The sequence below is a fragment of the Gallus gallus genome, chromosome 21, assembly GCF_016699485.2.
Source record: "Gallus gallus isolate bGalGal1 chromosome 21, bGalGal1.mat.broiler.GRCg7b, whole genome shotgun sequence".
NCBI lineage: Eukaryota > Metazoa > Chordata > Aves > Galliformes > Phasianidae > Gallus > Gallus gallus.
In genome coordinates this window covers 2,293,460-2,307,718 of record NC_052552.1, presented here as the reverse complement: position 1 = coordinate 2,307,718, position 14,259 = coordinate 2,293,460, and the positions used below count along the sequence as shown (strand labels likewise).

Sequence of the window (14,259 nt, the reverse complement as noted above, 5' to 3'; positions counted from 1 at the left end):
AGTTCAATAAACTGTAAACACAGCCAGTGTGTAAAGATCTCCAGCACCAGTGGATCTGTGCTGTGCCTCTTCTACCTAAAATATAAGAACATCATGCTGCACTTTTCCTTCTTCATAGCCATGTGCAGTTACAACCACAGGATCTGTAATTTGTTCTCTGCCAGCTCTCACAGATCTCTAATGGGTTTTCATGGCCCATTTGGCTGAATGTTTTAAACAGCTCTAAGGGACGGTGTTTAGAGAACGCTGGCACTGAAGACAGGAAAATGAACCACACAGGACTTGACTGATTTTGCCTATTAAAAAATTGATATTTTATATCTGAGCAATGTATTGGCTTGCAAACATTTTAAGAACACAGGTATCCCCTAGGGATTAAGAAGGATGCCTTGAAACGATGTTTGGAAAAAGCAGGGAATAATTCATCACATTCCTTCTGTCTACGTAAAAAGGCAAAAATAATTACAAAGTCATAAATCCGTGGCACCACAGCCTGCTTGTGCAATAATACTCACCCTGATGAATTCCCCTACTGCCCATAGGCCTCAGACCATGCAATTACATAGGAATTCCTGTACTGTTTTCTTTAGTTAGGTGCGTGCTTGTTAGGAAAGGACCATGGCTGTATTTTGCTGCAATAATCACACCACTGCTTTACAAAGAAGGAGACAGCTGCACACTGCCTGAATAGGAACAGAACTCTTAACTGGAGCTGAGCATGATGGCACTTTGGATAGGGATCCCAGTAAGTCAGCTCTCTTCTCAGAGCAGTGACTTCATACAACACGTTACTCATGGATTACCTGTCCTCAAATCATACCCAAAAAGAAAAGAGGAAAAAGTACATAAACCTTCTGATCTCACCAGCCAACATGTTTCAGGACAGCCCAGATACACGGACCTGCAGCTGGGAAACAGATGGAAATGGGTTTTAACAGCTCAGTCACTACAGCGATGCCCTACCTGCTGGTGTTGTCATCATCATCCGAGTCGATGAAGCTGCTGGATTCCAGCTCGCTACTCATCATGGTAGAAGAGCTGTCGTAACCAGGAGGGTGCTCACGATGTCTGTCCAGTTTGGGATGGCCATTGATCCGAGGGACTATAAAAAGAAAATAAATAGTGTATTACTGGGCAAAGAGGAAGAGGAAGGAAGAAATAGTGCACAGTGAGTAGCACTGCTTCCACACTGTGCCTTGCAGCCAACTCTGTGGGAGGATCCACGTGCAGAACCCAAGCTCTTTGCACAATCTGGCTTCATCCAACAGCTGGAAAACCTATTGCCCTGGCCTGCCCACCTACCTTTCCCCTAACATCTTCACTTGCCTAGGTATCAGATCACAGGCAAGCTGTAAAGGAGATAAAGGCAGAAGCAGTAGGCATAAATGAGTACTCTGATGGTATTAGGAAAATGAATGCTGCCTCTCCTGCTGCAGTAGGCTCCTACCAAAACACTTCAGAACAGTGGCAGTGACCATGTCCCAACCCACACTGTGCCCACCGAGGAAAACCCCCCCGTGTGCACTGTGACTATTGCTCCATCCAAGTCCCACAGACACAACCAAAGGTACAAGAGCTTCCCACAAGTTGTTATTAATCATGCTCTGTATGAGATGGAAAAAAAGAGCCAGTTCAGGGCTCCTGCTGGGACAATGGAAAATTCCAGCCCTGAAGACTCAAGGATTATGAAAAACATATATATATATATATACGTATTTGCATGCTCTTCCTCCATGCAATGATCCCATAGAAGCCTGTGCCCAAGAGGCAACCCATCTGCTGAGCAGCGTATCTCGAAGGACTGGGGAAACAGAACAGAAATCATTTGCACTGACTTTGCTGCTTTTATCACGCTGCTATCTCTGTACCACACTGCAATCACACCTGATAGATGAGCCACGCACATGAAACCTTGTTTCATGCATCTCAAACTCCCTCAAAGCACATGACCTCACCACCACATTCTGCTCCAACAGAGCAGCACAGCAGCTCTGCCTGTTGAATTATTAATATGATTAATACATTGATAACCACGGTAAATTAGAGCTTGCTTTCAGCGTCATTAACAGCAGTGAGCTTTAGCACTGCAACAGTCTCAGCATCCTCACGTGGCGTTTCCATGCAGCACCTGGGATAATGAATTTAGAACAGAGTTACTGTATTATCCCAAGATTTTGACCTGAGCCCCTCAGAAAGCACAGGCTGACATGGCCTGGGCCCTTCGCCCCGCCACCAGAGCCTCCCAGATCACTTTCACACTTGGGGAAGAAGGAAGCAGTGCTACTTAACAACTCTCAGTGAAGTTTAAGTGCTTCACAGCAAACAGCACCTGGAACGCCTACCTCCTCTCCTGGGAAAAATCACTGCCTCGTGCTGAAGCCATCTTCTTTCTCCTGCTTCTCCTGCAGCCTCTGAGCAGCTCCAGAGGCCCCAGCCTCCCCTGCCATCCCTCCTCGGGCAGCAGCAGCCCTGCTTTGCCCCGCAGCACCCGCTCTCCCCACCCCAGCACAGCCTGGGCCAGGCACTGAGGCAGCTCCTCCCTTTCCTAAGGCTTTTCTAATTAAGACAGAAAACTGTTTGGGGTATGGGTAGGAAACCATTACCACACTGAATACAAGCCACGATGGTTATGCCATTCACAAAGCAGGCACAGGTATTCCACCCTCAGTGTAACCCAGACTCTGCTCTGGTTCAATGCCTGTCCTACTAATAACCAGGGACTTCCTGCCCCATTGACCCTCTGCTCCTGTTTCTTCATTAGGGGATGATAGAGCCCATTGAGACTGTCTGACAAAGGCTTTTCGATGTGTCACACAGATTAGAATAAAGTATAGCCTCAGAGGTTAAAGTATGAACTCCTTGGCTTTTATCAACAGCAGAGCTGGTCCTGCCTGAAGGACAAAGGCACATCAAAGTGCAGAATCAAACAGGCCTTGAAAGCAGCGGAGCAGCATCTGCTCGAAGAGGTTGTAAAGAGTGCTCCGTAACCCTGCAAAGAATAAAGGTGAGAGTGGTTGGGGAAGAAGGCATAGCCGAGCTTCCATCCTCAGAAAGTCCTGACCAATTATTGACACGAAATCGTTACCTCTTTATTAACAAAGACTTGCAACCCCATCTGTGCAGCTCACAGCCGCACGCAGAGGTTACAGTCGATGCTGCGCTGTCCCACTGCAATCATTTTGTAGTTGCAGTCCTTCACCACGCTATGGTAAAGCACACATGCACTTGTAGGGAAGACTGGACATCCGGAACTGCTCTTTGCAAATGTTGGAGGATCACAAGTGAGGAGCACAGCCCCTGCCTGGCCTCCTGCAGCCGGCTGCACAGCGGTTACATTCACCGCACCACCAACCCCATGCTGAAGCACCAGCATCCACACGTGACACCTGCAGATGTGCCAGGAAAGCAAGCAGTAGCCGTAAAACATCCTCCAATGTCAAAGAAAACTTAGCTCTTAATTATCTCCCTAATTAGAACTTCCACAGTCTCATTTCTGGAAGCTTTGTTCCAGTCACAGAGGGGTCCCAAGAACATGTGCCAAGCAGACCTCCCACATTCCTAATTAAGATCCTCACTCTACTTTCACTTAATAGGACTCTGTCAACTTTTCAAAGCAATGTGGACTTTTGTTGCTTTAAGAGAGAAAGTGGAGCTCTGACATCTTGACAGCTCAGCCCTTTTGCACTAATTTTATTTGAAGCTAATGCCAACGATTGTTTTCCTCCTAATTGATGTGAAAGGTGTTCAGGAAGAGACATATTCCCAACTTGGACAAAAGCCCCTTTGGCTACAAAGCCTTTCCACTTCTCTGCACGTGCAGCCTCTAGTTTTACCACCTTTATGTCTTAAAATATATTATATACATCTATAAATGCACACACACACACAAAGCTAACCTGGGGTGCTGAGCAGTGAGCAGCTGGGGAGAACTCACTACAATCCAGGGGCAAACTCAAAAGGAAGTTCTTGCCATGCACTGAAAACTGCTTCCTAAACATCAGACTGACAGGACAGATTATTTTGCACAGCTCACAATAGAATTCTGCTCTCCTGCTTGCATTGCTTTCAAGTGATTTTTGTTCTACTACACCTGCAGCAGATCTTCATTGTGCTTCCCCTTTCTCTTCCCTGCCCTGTGGGTTCTCCAAGTCAGAACAGGAACCTCGTCCTCCTCAACTCAACTGCACTGTGGTCAGGGATCAGTGCAACAAGTTTCCCTGACCTGCACAGGTTCTGGTTCATAGTGTCCATGCCTAAGCAGATCCCAAATGGCTCATCAGCACCTTTTCTCACCTTCTTTGCCTTGTTTGAAATGAAGCCTATAATAAACTACTGAATTCTTCTTGAAAAACAGGTACTTCTTTGTGCCATAGCTAGGGATATCCTCGTGGTTAGGGTGGGTAACTCTTTGTTATTCACTTCACACCAATGATGAGCTCCACCAGTTGCAAATGCTACGTGGTACGTGTTATTGTATGCCTCAGTGAGCTGACAGCACTGCACACACATCCTGGCTACCTGCATGACTAATACCTGTGGAACAACCTCTGGGCAACGCAGGGCTCCGGTGAGGAACACACATCCTCCTCTCTGTGAATTACTGGAGCTGTAATTTTGGTATTATTTAAACAAGCCTCTGCAGGACAAGATGAAACAGACTAGCAGCATTTCCTTCTTTCTGTAAGGAAAAGAGGATTTACCATTGCTTTCCAATGCCCCCAGAACTGGCTGTGAACCAGGAGTCATGACCCTGCTGCCCCCTCCCCATCCCATCCCCTTTCTTCTATGACTCTTCCCCCATTTAACATCCATTTAACGCATGATCTCTCAGCTCACTGTCCTGAAGCTGAAGCCAGTTTCAGCTGAAATAATACAGACCCATTTACTGAAGCCAAAGGCAGCCTGCAACACGTGCTCTGGCCACATTAAGCAAGCCAGGAAGGGAGGGATACATACGAGTGCAAAGGATAACATGCACTTAAGACAGGCAGGCAAATGTGAAGATGGTATTTTTAGCTCTTTGGTGCACAACCCTCAGGGCTTAATGTTGCCATACACTAAATGAGCAGAGTAGGGACACAGCAGGAATGAAGGGCATTCAGCAATGTCAAGTGTAACTCGGCACCTTAAAGCATTAAGCCTCTAAGGAAAAGAAGACCCATACAGAGAGCTTGTAATACACAAGAAATTCTCTGGCAGCCTACAGTAAACACAGCCAATGCACCTCAGGTAAACTGGCACAATCTGATTCTACAAGAGATCTGCATTCCATGGAAGCTGTGACATATTCTCCCTGGCTTGAACTGAGCATGACATGTAGGAATCATAATGCATTGAAGGTGAAGACAACAACATCCCTGCACAGGGACACTTCACTGAGCAGCTTTCATAACCTAATGAGTTAGAGGAGTAGCCCTAAGAGATCAGAGTAGAACAGAACATAACCAGAAATCATACAAAGGATCTGGCATTTTCAGCCAGCAGGGGGACAAAAAAGGAGGCAGATAACTTAGGGAGAATCCCATCACTTCCCTTCTCTTCTTCTGGAATGCAACATGAAGCGGAGCAAAAGCAGGGGTAGAGGGAATTAAAAATGAGATCAAGAAGTCTGCCTGCCTATGCTTCCCTTTCATCAGGCTCACAAAGCTTCTAAGAAGAGGAGGAGGAAGCAGCAAAGGAGGCAGGCAATAAACTAATGTGAAAAACAGATCACCTTTCAACAGTCTTCCAGTACCAAGATTTTGCCTCAACGCTTATTAAAAGATTCTCCCAGTTTCTGTGATTTCCCACGGGGATCTGCAAGCAATACCATGCAAAGACAGCTCTCTGCTCCACCCACTGTTTGAGTAATTTTCGTTCACTCTGAGTCACTTACGAGTTGGAAAAGTAACATGAACAGAAGACACCTGCTTTTAACACACAGTATATGCTACTTCTGCTTTTCTAATACTTCACTGGGTGGAGCTGCGAATAAAGCCTGTGATGGCACCTCTTGGGTCCAAGTATTCCATATTCTGGACCATTTTAGACTCAATGGGTGGCATCTATTAATTCTTAATTAAGCCTGGAAATTCTTGTCTGGCAACAAATGAAGAAACAAGCTCACTTTGATGTACAGACTAGAGGCAAGGGATTATGCTCTTTAGTTTATATGTATGATTATACCAGCATACAAGACTACTGCTGGTCCAAGCCAAGAGAAATGAGCAGAAATCATTTCAGAGTATCCTTGCTCAGACCTTGCAATGCTAAAATACTATGGCTTTCCAACTGTCCACACTGCAAACTCCCAACACCTCATACAGATGATGTGCTCTTCCTTTAAGTGAGAAAACTTGAACAAGGCAGCCTAGCCATGATGGTACGGGGCTCAGTGCTGGCTACATCATTATCCTCTCCCAGGCTGTCTTCTAATACTACAGAAAGTTCTGTGTATCATCCAAAAGTATCTCCCTGCCACTTTGCTGTAGCTTACCCAGACCTCTTTGAAAATGCTGAGCTTCAAAGTGTCTCAAAGAAGCAATTACCAAATTCCTCTATTAAAGTAATAACAGTCCCTCAAAGCACGCAGGAATGCAGACTCTCTTCTGCAGCGCTCATGCAAAGCTAGTTGTTGCTCTGAAATAACAACAGAAGAATCTTTTCTTTCCTAAATGAAAAAGGGGAAACATAATCCAGACTCACCATCCTCGTGCCCTTCTCTATTCCTCCGTCGATGTCTGTCTCGACGGTGGCTAATAACCGACTCTGTTCCTGTTTCGTTGTCCAGTCCATCCCGACTGCTGGCAGCATTTGGGCTGTTAGAAAACACAGAAGGAAGAAACAGTGGAGTCAGCTTTCTTTCTTTCTTTCTTTTTTGTGAAGAAAAACAGTTGGATTTGTGAGCTGTTTGGTTTAGAATCCAGAAAACTACTACACGGATCAGCTCCAGACTTGGCAGCTGCAGAGCTGCCTCCTCCAGGCTGCTCTGCTCACCTAAAAGAGTGAAAAGACAGTTCAACAGCCATGCCCTGTGACACAGGAAAGGGATCATTTCAGATCATGATCCAAGATACATACAGAAGCACGCATGAGCTCCTCCTCTAACACCAGCACAGCACACGTTCTATCAGGGGCTTATTTTCAAGGATGTACTCAGACTGGGAACCAAACTGCCTTTCCTCCTATTTCTCCAAATATATACAAACCGAACTCTGTGCTTTGGCACACTTCCTCAAGTGCTTGTTCCTCTCCACACAGGCTTGTTTCCCTGACAACAAGCTGAGCTGCACACGCAGCATGCTGTCAGCCAAAGGGGCAGAAGCCGTATCTCACTGCAGCCACTCGTAAAGCAAAGTGCTGACCTTGAAGGCTGATGTCCTGCAAGTCACAGCAAAGCTTGAAATAATTAAGTGCACGTCTGCGAAACACCCAGACAGACCCCAGGTCCTTTCCTCATCTTCTCAACCACCCAAAAGCTACACAGCTATGCCAGTGCAGCACAGCACTTCATCTAATGAGTCCCTGTGAAGGGCCATTACGAGCCAGCAAGCTTTGGGCAAAAAGCAGAAAGATCCTGACGACCACCTCAGTGGCCACATTTAGGCCATTATGCTTTTGTGAAGGCTGTACTGAGAGCCAGTTTCTTGTTCCTACAACTAATTAGTCAGAACAAAAGGTTTCAAAGAGGCAGCAGAGAATTCTGCCCTGTGGCTTAGGGCCACTTTCTGGGACCAATGTAAACAAACAACTCCAGCTCCCTATTCCTGAACTTCAAGCACTGAGAAAGGGCCATTTCTCAATTCACATAAGCCACAGTGCTTTTTTTTCCCTCTAATTCCAGCAGGCGTGTGCAAACCAAGAGCAGTAGCTGTAATGCAGCACCCTGAATACATAAGACCACCTCTCTGCAGCCATCTGTTCCAAGCTCACTGCTGAAGAAAGAGATCGGTCACTGAAGAAGAGTTGGTTGGAGCAAAGGGGACGATGGAGATGCTCTTTTCTCTCTGATGGTGAACCTCTTTTCAGATGGTGAACCTGGGCATCTGCTCAGCTGCACAGCCTGATGGACAGGCACTCATTGCTGTGCATCAGTGGGACCCTGAGCAAACAGCTGGCACAAGCAAGCACATCTGTACGATTCCATTTAAGAGGGCTGCTGAAAGCTTTCCACAACTGCACACCCACACACTTTCTTTGCACGAATGAAATGTACTGACATGCCCACCACACCAATTAGGAAACAGGCTTGTTACTCAGGAAAACATCTGAATGCACTGTCCAAGCCCTAACGAAGCTACCAACACGTAAGCACGTATTTAAGTGCTGACACAACAAGTATGTTTGCATTTCTCAGGTCAGCCCAATACAAGTGGAAGGAGGGTAACACTTTCCCAAGGCGGCGTCTTCTGCCTTTGTCACACACAAAGAAGGGCACAGAGCTCTGCCAGCCCTGCGAGGCACCCAGACATCTCAGCAGCACCATCTCGTGACTACTGCTGTTACTGCTCAGTCCTAAGCCATTTTCCAGGCGAAACTAGCTTCTAAAAGGTGTTTTATGGCAGAATTAAATGCAAGGGAGGGGTCTCACAGCTGGCCTGTTTCCTCTCCCATTGCTGAGCAAATCCAATTCAATTTCCAGCACACGTACCCAAGAGCTGCAGGCAAATGTCAGCAAGGAAGAGCAGAGGTCACTCGTGCACCTCCAACACTAACCCAGGAGCAGCCTCACCCATTCAGGTGGACGAGGATTTGGCAAGTGGTGAGCTGAAGTGGTGGGGCATGAAATGCAGGCTGAGCTTCAGCACCTTCAGCAGGGAGGGAAAAAGGAAATTTCCTTTGGATTGAAATCAGCGATGGAGCAAAATATCAGTATTGTCAGACAGCTGAGTTGAGATTATCGCTTCGCTGCTGATAATGATCTCGTTCTCTTGGAAGGCACTGCTTGCCTGTCTGCTCCATCCATTCCTTGTATTCTCTGTAGACCAGGAAACATTTTTGTTTGCACAGTTACACAACGCCCAGCTTGGCTGGGGCTTCTTGGATAAATAAGGCCTCTATCAGCAGTGCAGAAGGAAGACAGTAGATGACAGATTAGTTTTAATAGCATAAATAAAAACTCAGGGATTTAGGAGTCAAGAAGATAAGACAGTCACAGAAAGGGACGTGATAGGTGAGCATACAGAGATACTGAAGTTAGGGCTGTGCAAGTCACAGGACTGCACTAATCATCTCCTAGAAGGAAATGCTATTCAAAGACAGTGTGCAGAACACAGCACTAAGCACACAACTGGAGAATCATCAAACCAAAATCTCCAGATGTGTCATTTCAAAGAAGGATAAGGATAAGAACTACAGTCACAATTCAAGCTCTGGAATCCATGCTTTACAATTAGAGACCGGGCAACTCAACTTATTTTGCTTATCCAAGAGAAACAAACCATTTCAAAATACAGTAAACTCTTCATCACGTGGAACCTTTAAACCTAGAGTGGATGTTGTGGTTTTCTTAAGTGAAATGCAAACAGCTCAACAGAAGGAAGGGCTTCATGCCAAGTAACCAAGTGAGGCACTCTGGCACAGGCAGGATTTTTGGGACACAGGAGTGCAGCAGGTGCAGCAACAGATCACAGATTTAATCAGCCTGAATACATACAGTTACCAGCAGCACGGTTCCACAAACAGGGTCCTGTGCCTAACTTGCAGTGGTATTACTTCTTGGAAAAGAATCTTCCAGTTATTACATTTAAGCATAGGGCAGGAAGACAAAGAACTACTTATGCTTGCAAGCCATGTGACTGTATTCATCCTAACCTTCTCTGGTCAACACGAAGCAATTCATGGACGCATGAGGGCAGTAAAACCCTTGCAAAAGATACAGTGTCAGGGAGGGTTCGTATTCCTTTAGATTTCTTGTCCCCTCTAGAACACATCTGTCTGTAAAAGGCTCATGCAGAACACCCAGGGCTCTTCCAGGCAACAGATATTGCAGACAGCAGAGGAAACGTGACAACAGGCACGTCAAGGCTGGGTTTCCCTTTCAAAACACATGGACCATTGGCTTCCTAGCCCATCTTTCTGCCTGTTTGTTCATGTCAGCAATTCAGAGCACAACGCAAGGTGCCAGTCAAGAGCAGAAAATGAAACAACCATTAACCCTTGCATCCGAGGGCTGCTTGACACTGCGGCCCCTGCAGCAAAAGGGGCTCAAAAGAGAGCGTCAACACTCACAGATGTGATGAGCAGGAGAAACTCTGCCAAACTGCAGACATGAGAGGCCCTGACAGTTCAGTTTAGTTAGCAAATGACACTTTTCACGCCTTAAGACAGATGGGGCAGATTTCCCATCCATACAGAAAGAGGGCTTCTGGATGTTAACACCAAATTTACAACAGATGCACGAAAGGCTTGGAGAATACCACCATCTGGTTATCCATAGAGAAAAGAAAAAAGCAGAGCACTCTGGCAGCAAGTGCAGAAGGCAGGAACACAGCCTTCAGCTCTGCTGTGGGTGCTCCAGTGCTGCTCTAACCCTCATGAAAGCTTGTCTGCCAATCGCTCCTGTTCACCATGCAGCAACTGGAGTGAATTTACTGCTTCTTGATTTACAGTTCAAAGTTTCAATGCACAGACACCCCATTTATAATAATGGAAAGTGATGAAATTCACCACTTCAACACTTCAAAGTTTAGCATAGTTCAGGCTTGATGTAAGCAACGTTCAAGAGCAAGACAGTACCAGCTTTCCTTAGTTCTAACAAGCATATTGTTTTTTTAACAGTACCAACAAATAGTCAGCTTGCAGCAGCAGGGAGAAATGTGTGCAATAAACACAAAGGAACCCCGTTTTTGGTTTGCAGAAGTAATATAAAGCCAACTTGCTCTTACTGGAACGACGGAGGCCGGGAGTCTCCAATGCCACCTGTCCTCTCAATGGGAGGCGGAAGGTCTGCGTGGCTCTCGGTGCACTGTGAGCCTGTGTCAGAGTGGGAGCTTTCAGCCAGGACCAGCTGTCAAGAGAAACAAGAGAATTACACATATTTGCACAGGTTCCTCCACTCTGATGTGTGCTGGGATGCTGCTTTGCCACACACACTGTGAGGACCTACGAGAGACAAGAAGAGAGGAAGCGCTCAGTGTCTGCACTTGCACAAATTCCTGCCAATCCTTCATAAAATCATATTACATTCAACCTCAACATGAGAACATTACCAACTAGGATACACAAAGCTCCTGTGAGCACCACAGAAGGCTGTAAATTCTCCCCATAAAGACCAGCTTCCTATCAACACCCTCAACTACTACAAGGGAGGCTGTGGAACAGAGTCACAGAGAAGGACATGTCACAGTGGACACCTTCTATATTCAATCTTGCTTGCAGTAAATTCAGGACAGAAAGACCATCTCCATCCAACACACCTGCTGGGACATCTTTAATTAGCAGATAAATAGACAAGAGAAAGGAGAAACCTCCTCGTTGGCAGCTTCTTACAATATACTGACTGACAGTGGATCCTACGTTTCAGTGAGGCCGACTATCCCCATTTAGCTTACCCACAGGCTGGTACCTCTCTTCTGTGTTTTTCAAAGAGGACACATGCTCTGCGTTACAGGCACCTTTCCTACACCTGGTGAAAGGGGTTTTCCACATTAATTGTGTCAAATCCCTATTGGTGCTATGAAAAGCTGTGAGAAAGGAAGCAAAACTGATTTATCTCAACCTGCTGACCACACACCACTTGCTGTCCACCACCAACAGAAGCTGGATTTGAACTGGTGACCTGGAATTGGAAAGGCTTATATCCATCACCAATCCCCTGGATCACCTAATCCCTCTGCTGAGCCACTTTAAACAATACAAGGTCTTTAATTAAGTAAATGCTTGAATAAGAATACAGATCATTACCTTTCACTAAGAGGCAGCAAGGTCTTGGCTTCCTTCTGTTTTTAGCTGTAAAGAACTAGCCCTATGCAAGCCATTCTAACAATAATTGGTTCATCTATCAAAGATTAGTTCTAGAACAGTCATCAGACAGACACTGCTCCCGAGTTCTTATTGTCCTCCACTAATAAAGGGAATGCTCCTTAGATTGTTTAGTATCCTATGAGCTTCATGATAAACTTTCCTTTGGCATGCTATGGAAGGAATAAAATGCCCCAGTATTGTACCATTTGGACCAGAGAAGGTGTGCTATGGGACTGCCACACAGAGACTTCTCCCTGTGCTTCCATCAGAACCCAAACGATTCTATGACTCTATCAAACACATATGAGGAAGCTCACCCCTAAGTCTACATGATGCTTTTTGATTTGACTTGCCCCTCACTATTTCAGAAGGCGCATTCTCCCTACAGTAGCAGTGTGAGTTATGGTTCAGTTTTTGTGGTGGTGGTGGGCTGATGCCTGGTCTGGATGATCTTATGGATCTTTTTCAACCTTAATGACTCTGTGATCATGAAGAAGAGCAGTGTCAACCCCAGGATCCAGCCTTGATAAATGGATTTCACCCATCACATTTCCCCTGCAGCTCTGACTGGCAGCAGCATTTTATTCCACTTCTTTGCTTGCACTGTGCTGCTGCTGCTCAGGCTGTGCAACAGCTGCTGGGCTGCACCCCAAAGGACTGTGTTTCAATGGGAAACGTGGATGACTTCTGTGTGGTTCACATGGAGGAAGTTAATAAAGCAGCGTGGAACTAATTGCAACTGTTGATTCAGTTCATTCCATCACACTGAGTGCTGTTTGCTCTGCAGCCAATGTCATCCCACCACAGCACTTGTAGGAAGGCAGCCGGACTCTGAAATGCAAACAAAGCTGACACTCCCAAGCAGTGCCACCAAGCCAGGGAGCTCACAGCATCAGGTTCCTCTCATCACTGCTATCACCGTGCTGCAGTGAGTCCTCGAACCCATTGCTTACCTCTCCCTATTTCCCTTTTTCTCCTCTGCACCACATTTGCTTATGTTTTTCACTTAATTATGGAGAAGGCTGCCTTTTATAGCAGCCTGCGCTCCGCAGCCACCCAGCACAACAAACCTGCTCAGACATGAAGGCAGCTCAGGGAACCAGCCTGGCCAACACTCATGGCTGAATACGTCAAAAGAGAACCAGTCTGGGAAGGGGAAGGAGTGAGCACCGGTGAGCCCTGCTCTCACACCTCACCTGCCTAAACACCAAGCAGCACAGCAGCATGGAGATTGCATTATTTTAACTGCCACTGCTACTGGGAGTAGCAGCAGCTCTCAGTACCCCTCTTACCATAGAGGGAAGTGAGGGACCGATAGCAGCTGCTGAAGGAATACCCAGAAGAGCCACTGGTATTTGTGACAGCAACTTCACAGTGCTCTGCTCAGCTATAGGTTGAAAGGTTTCCTGTAAAACCACAGACATCTCCATCTAACTTCAGAATTCCCATGCACAGCGGAGGAGAACCACCCAGCCCTACTTTTGCAAAGAGAAGACCCTCACATCCCAGAGATCTGCAGCTTCCCCTCATCTGGCACATTCTTTCCACTTTCCTTCAAGATCCCCCCCTCTTCCTGCCAACCTGTCTGCTCCTTCCCCACCTCCTCTTGCCCACAGAGGCCTCAGCACTCCAGTCTATGAGCAGATGAATGTGGGTACGTATGACCTGTGAAGAAACAGGCCCTGATTCCCTTCATTTTAAACATCAGAAACCAACCAGAATCTGTCCATGCCCATTTTCATCCATGGTCTCATTATATGTCAAAAGGCAAAAATGCACTTTGCTGAGCATCACTTCGTGCTTCTACTGCTCCTGAGTTCCTTGTATGGGAGAAGACATAATGCTTCCATCCCCCGACTCTAACTGCAAACGCAGTGCCTAAAAGCTGACATACACACAGGACAAGCATTATCTGCTGGCACCTAGCTAATAGAGAAGGAAGAAAAAAAAAGAGAGGAAGAAGGCTCTGACATCACTGCCAGCCAATAGGATGGTGCACATCCCCAGCAGCCAGTCAGGGAACTGCTCCCAGATGTCACAAAGCCTTCCTAAAAAACGCAGTGAAGCGATGTGGGCTGGCAGGGGCAGGCAGCTGGCTCAGACCCGGCTGTGGCCACCAGCCAAGTCCTTCCTCATTCCCAGCTTCCACCACGAGCTGGCCCTGCCCTGAGCAAGGAGAACGGAAAAACATTGCCTGCTTGAATTCTACCTTCTTGCCTCTTTCTCCCCAAACCTGATTCCATCTCCAGCCATAAGTCGCACAAGGCCATGCTGGTGCCAAGCAGCACTTGCATGCCTGCCAGTAATTACAAAGAA

The 14,259-nt window shown here is 46.5% G+C and overlaps 1 protein-coding gene across 5 annotated transcripts in view; it reads right to left on the bottom strand.

Annotated features, from left to right (window-relative positions):
• The window catches only part of DVL1 (dishevelled segment polarity protein 1), a 57,697-nt gene that overhangs the window by 17,307 nt on the left and 26,131 nt on the right, over positions 1 to 14,259 (bottom strand). For 3 of the 5 annotated variants that reach the window (XM_015297118.4, XM_015297119.4, XM_015297120.4), the window contains exons 3-5: positions 10,866 to 10,987; positions 6,685 to 6,797; positions 964 to 1,102 (exon numbers count right to left, since the gene is read on the bottom strand). In XM_015297118.4, coding sequence (XP_015152604.1) covers positions 964 to 1,102; positions 6,685 to 6,797; positions 10,866 to 10,987 — 374 coding nt within the window. Of the gene's footprint in view, positions 1 to 963; positions 1,103 to 6,684; positions 6,798 to 6,975; positions 7,142 to 10,865; positions 10,988 to 14,259 lie in introns of those variants that run through there. The other 2 variants (XM_046903222.1, XM_046903223.1) reach the window with 1 other exon arrangement.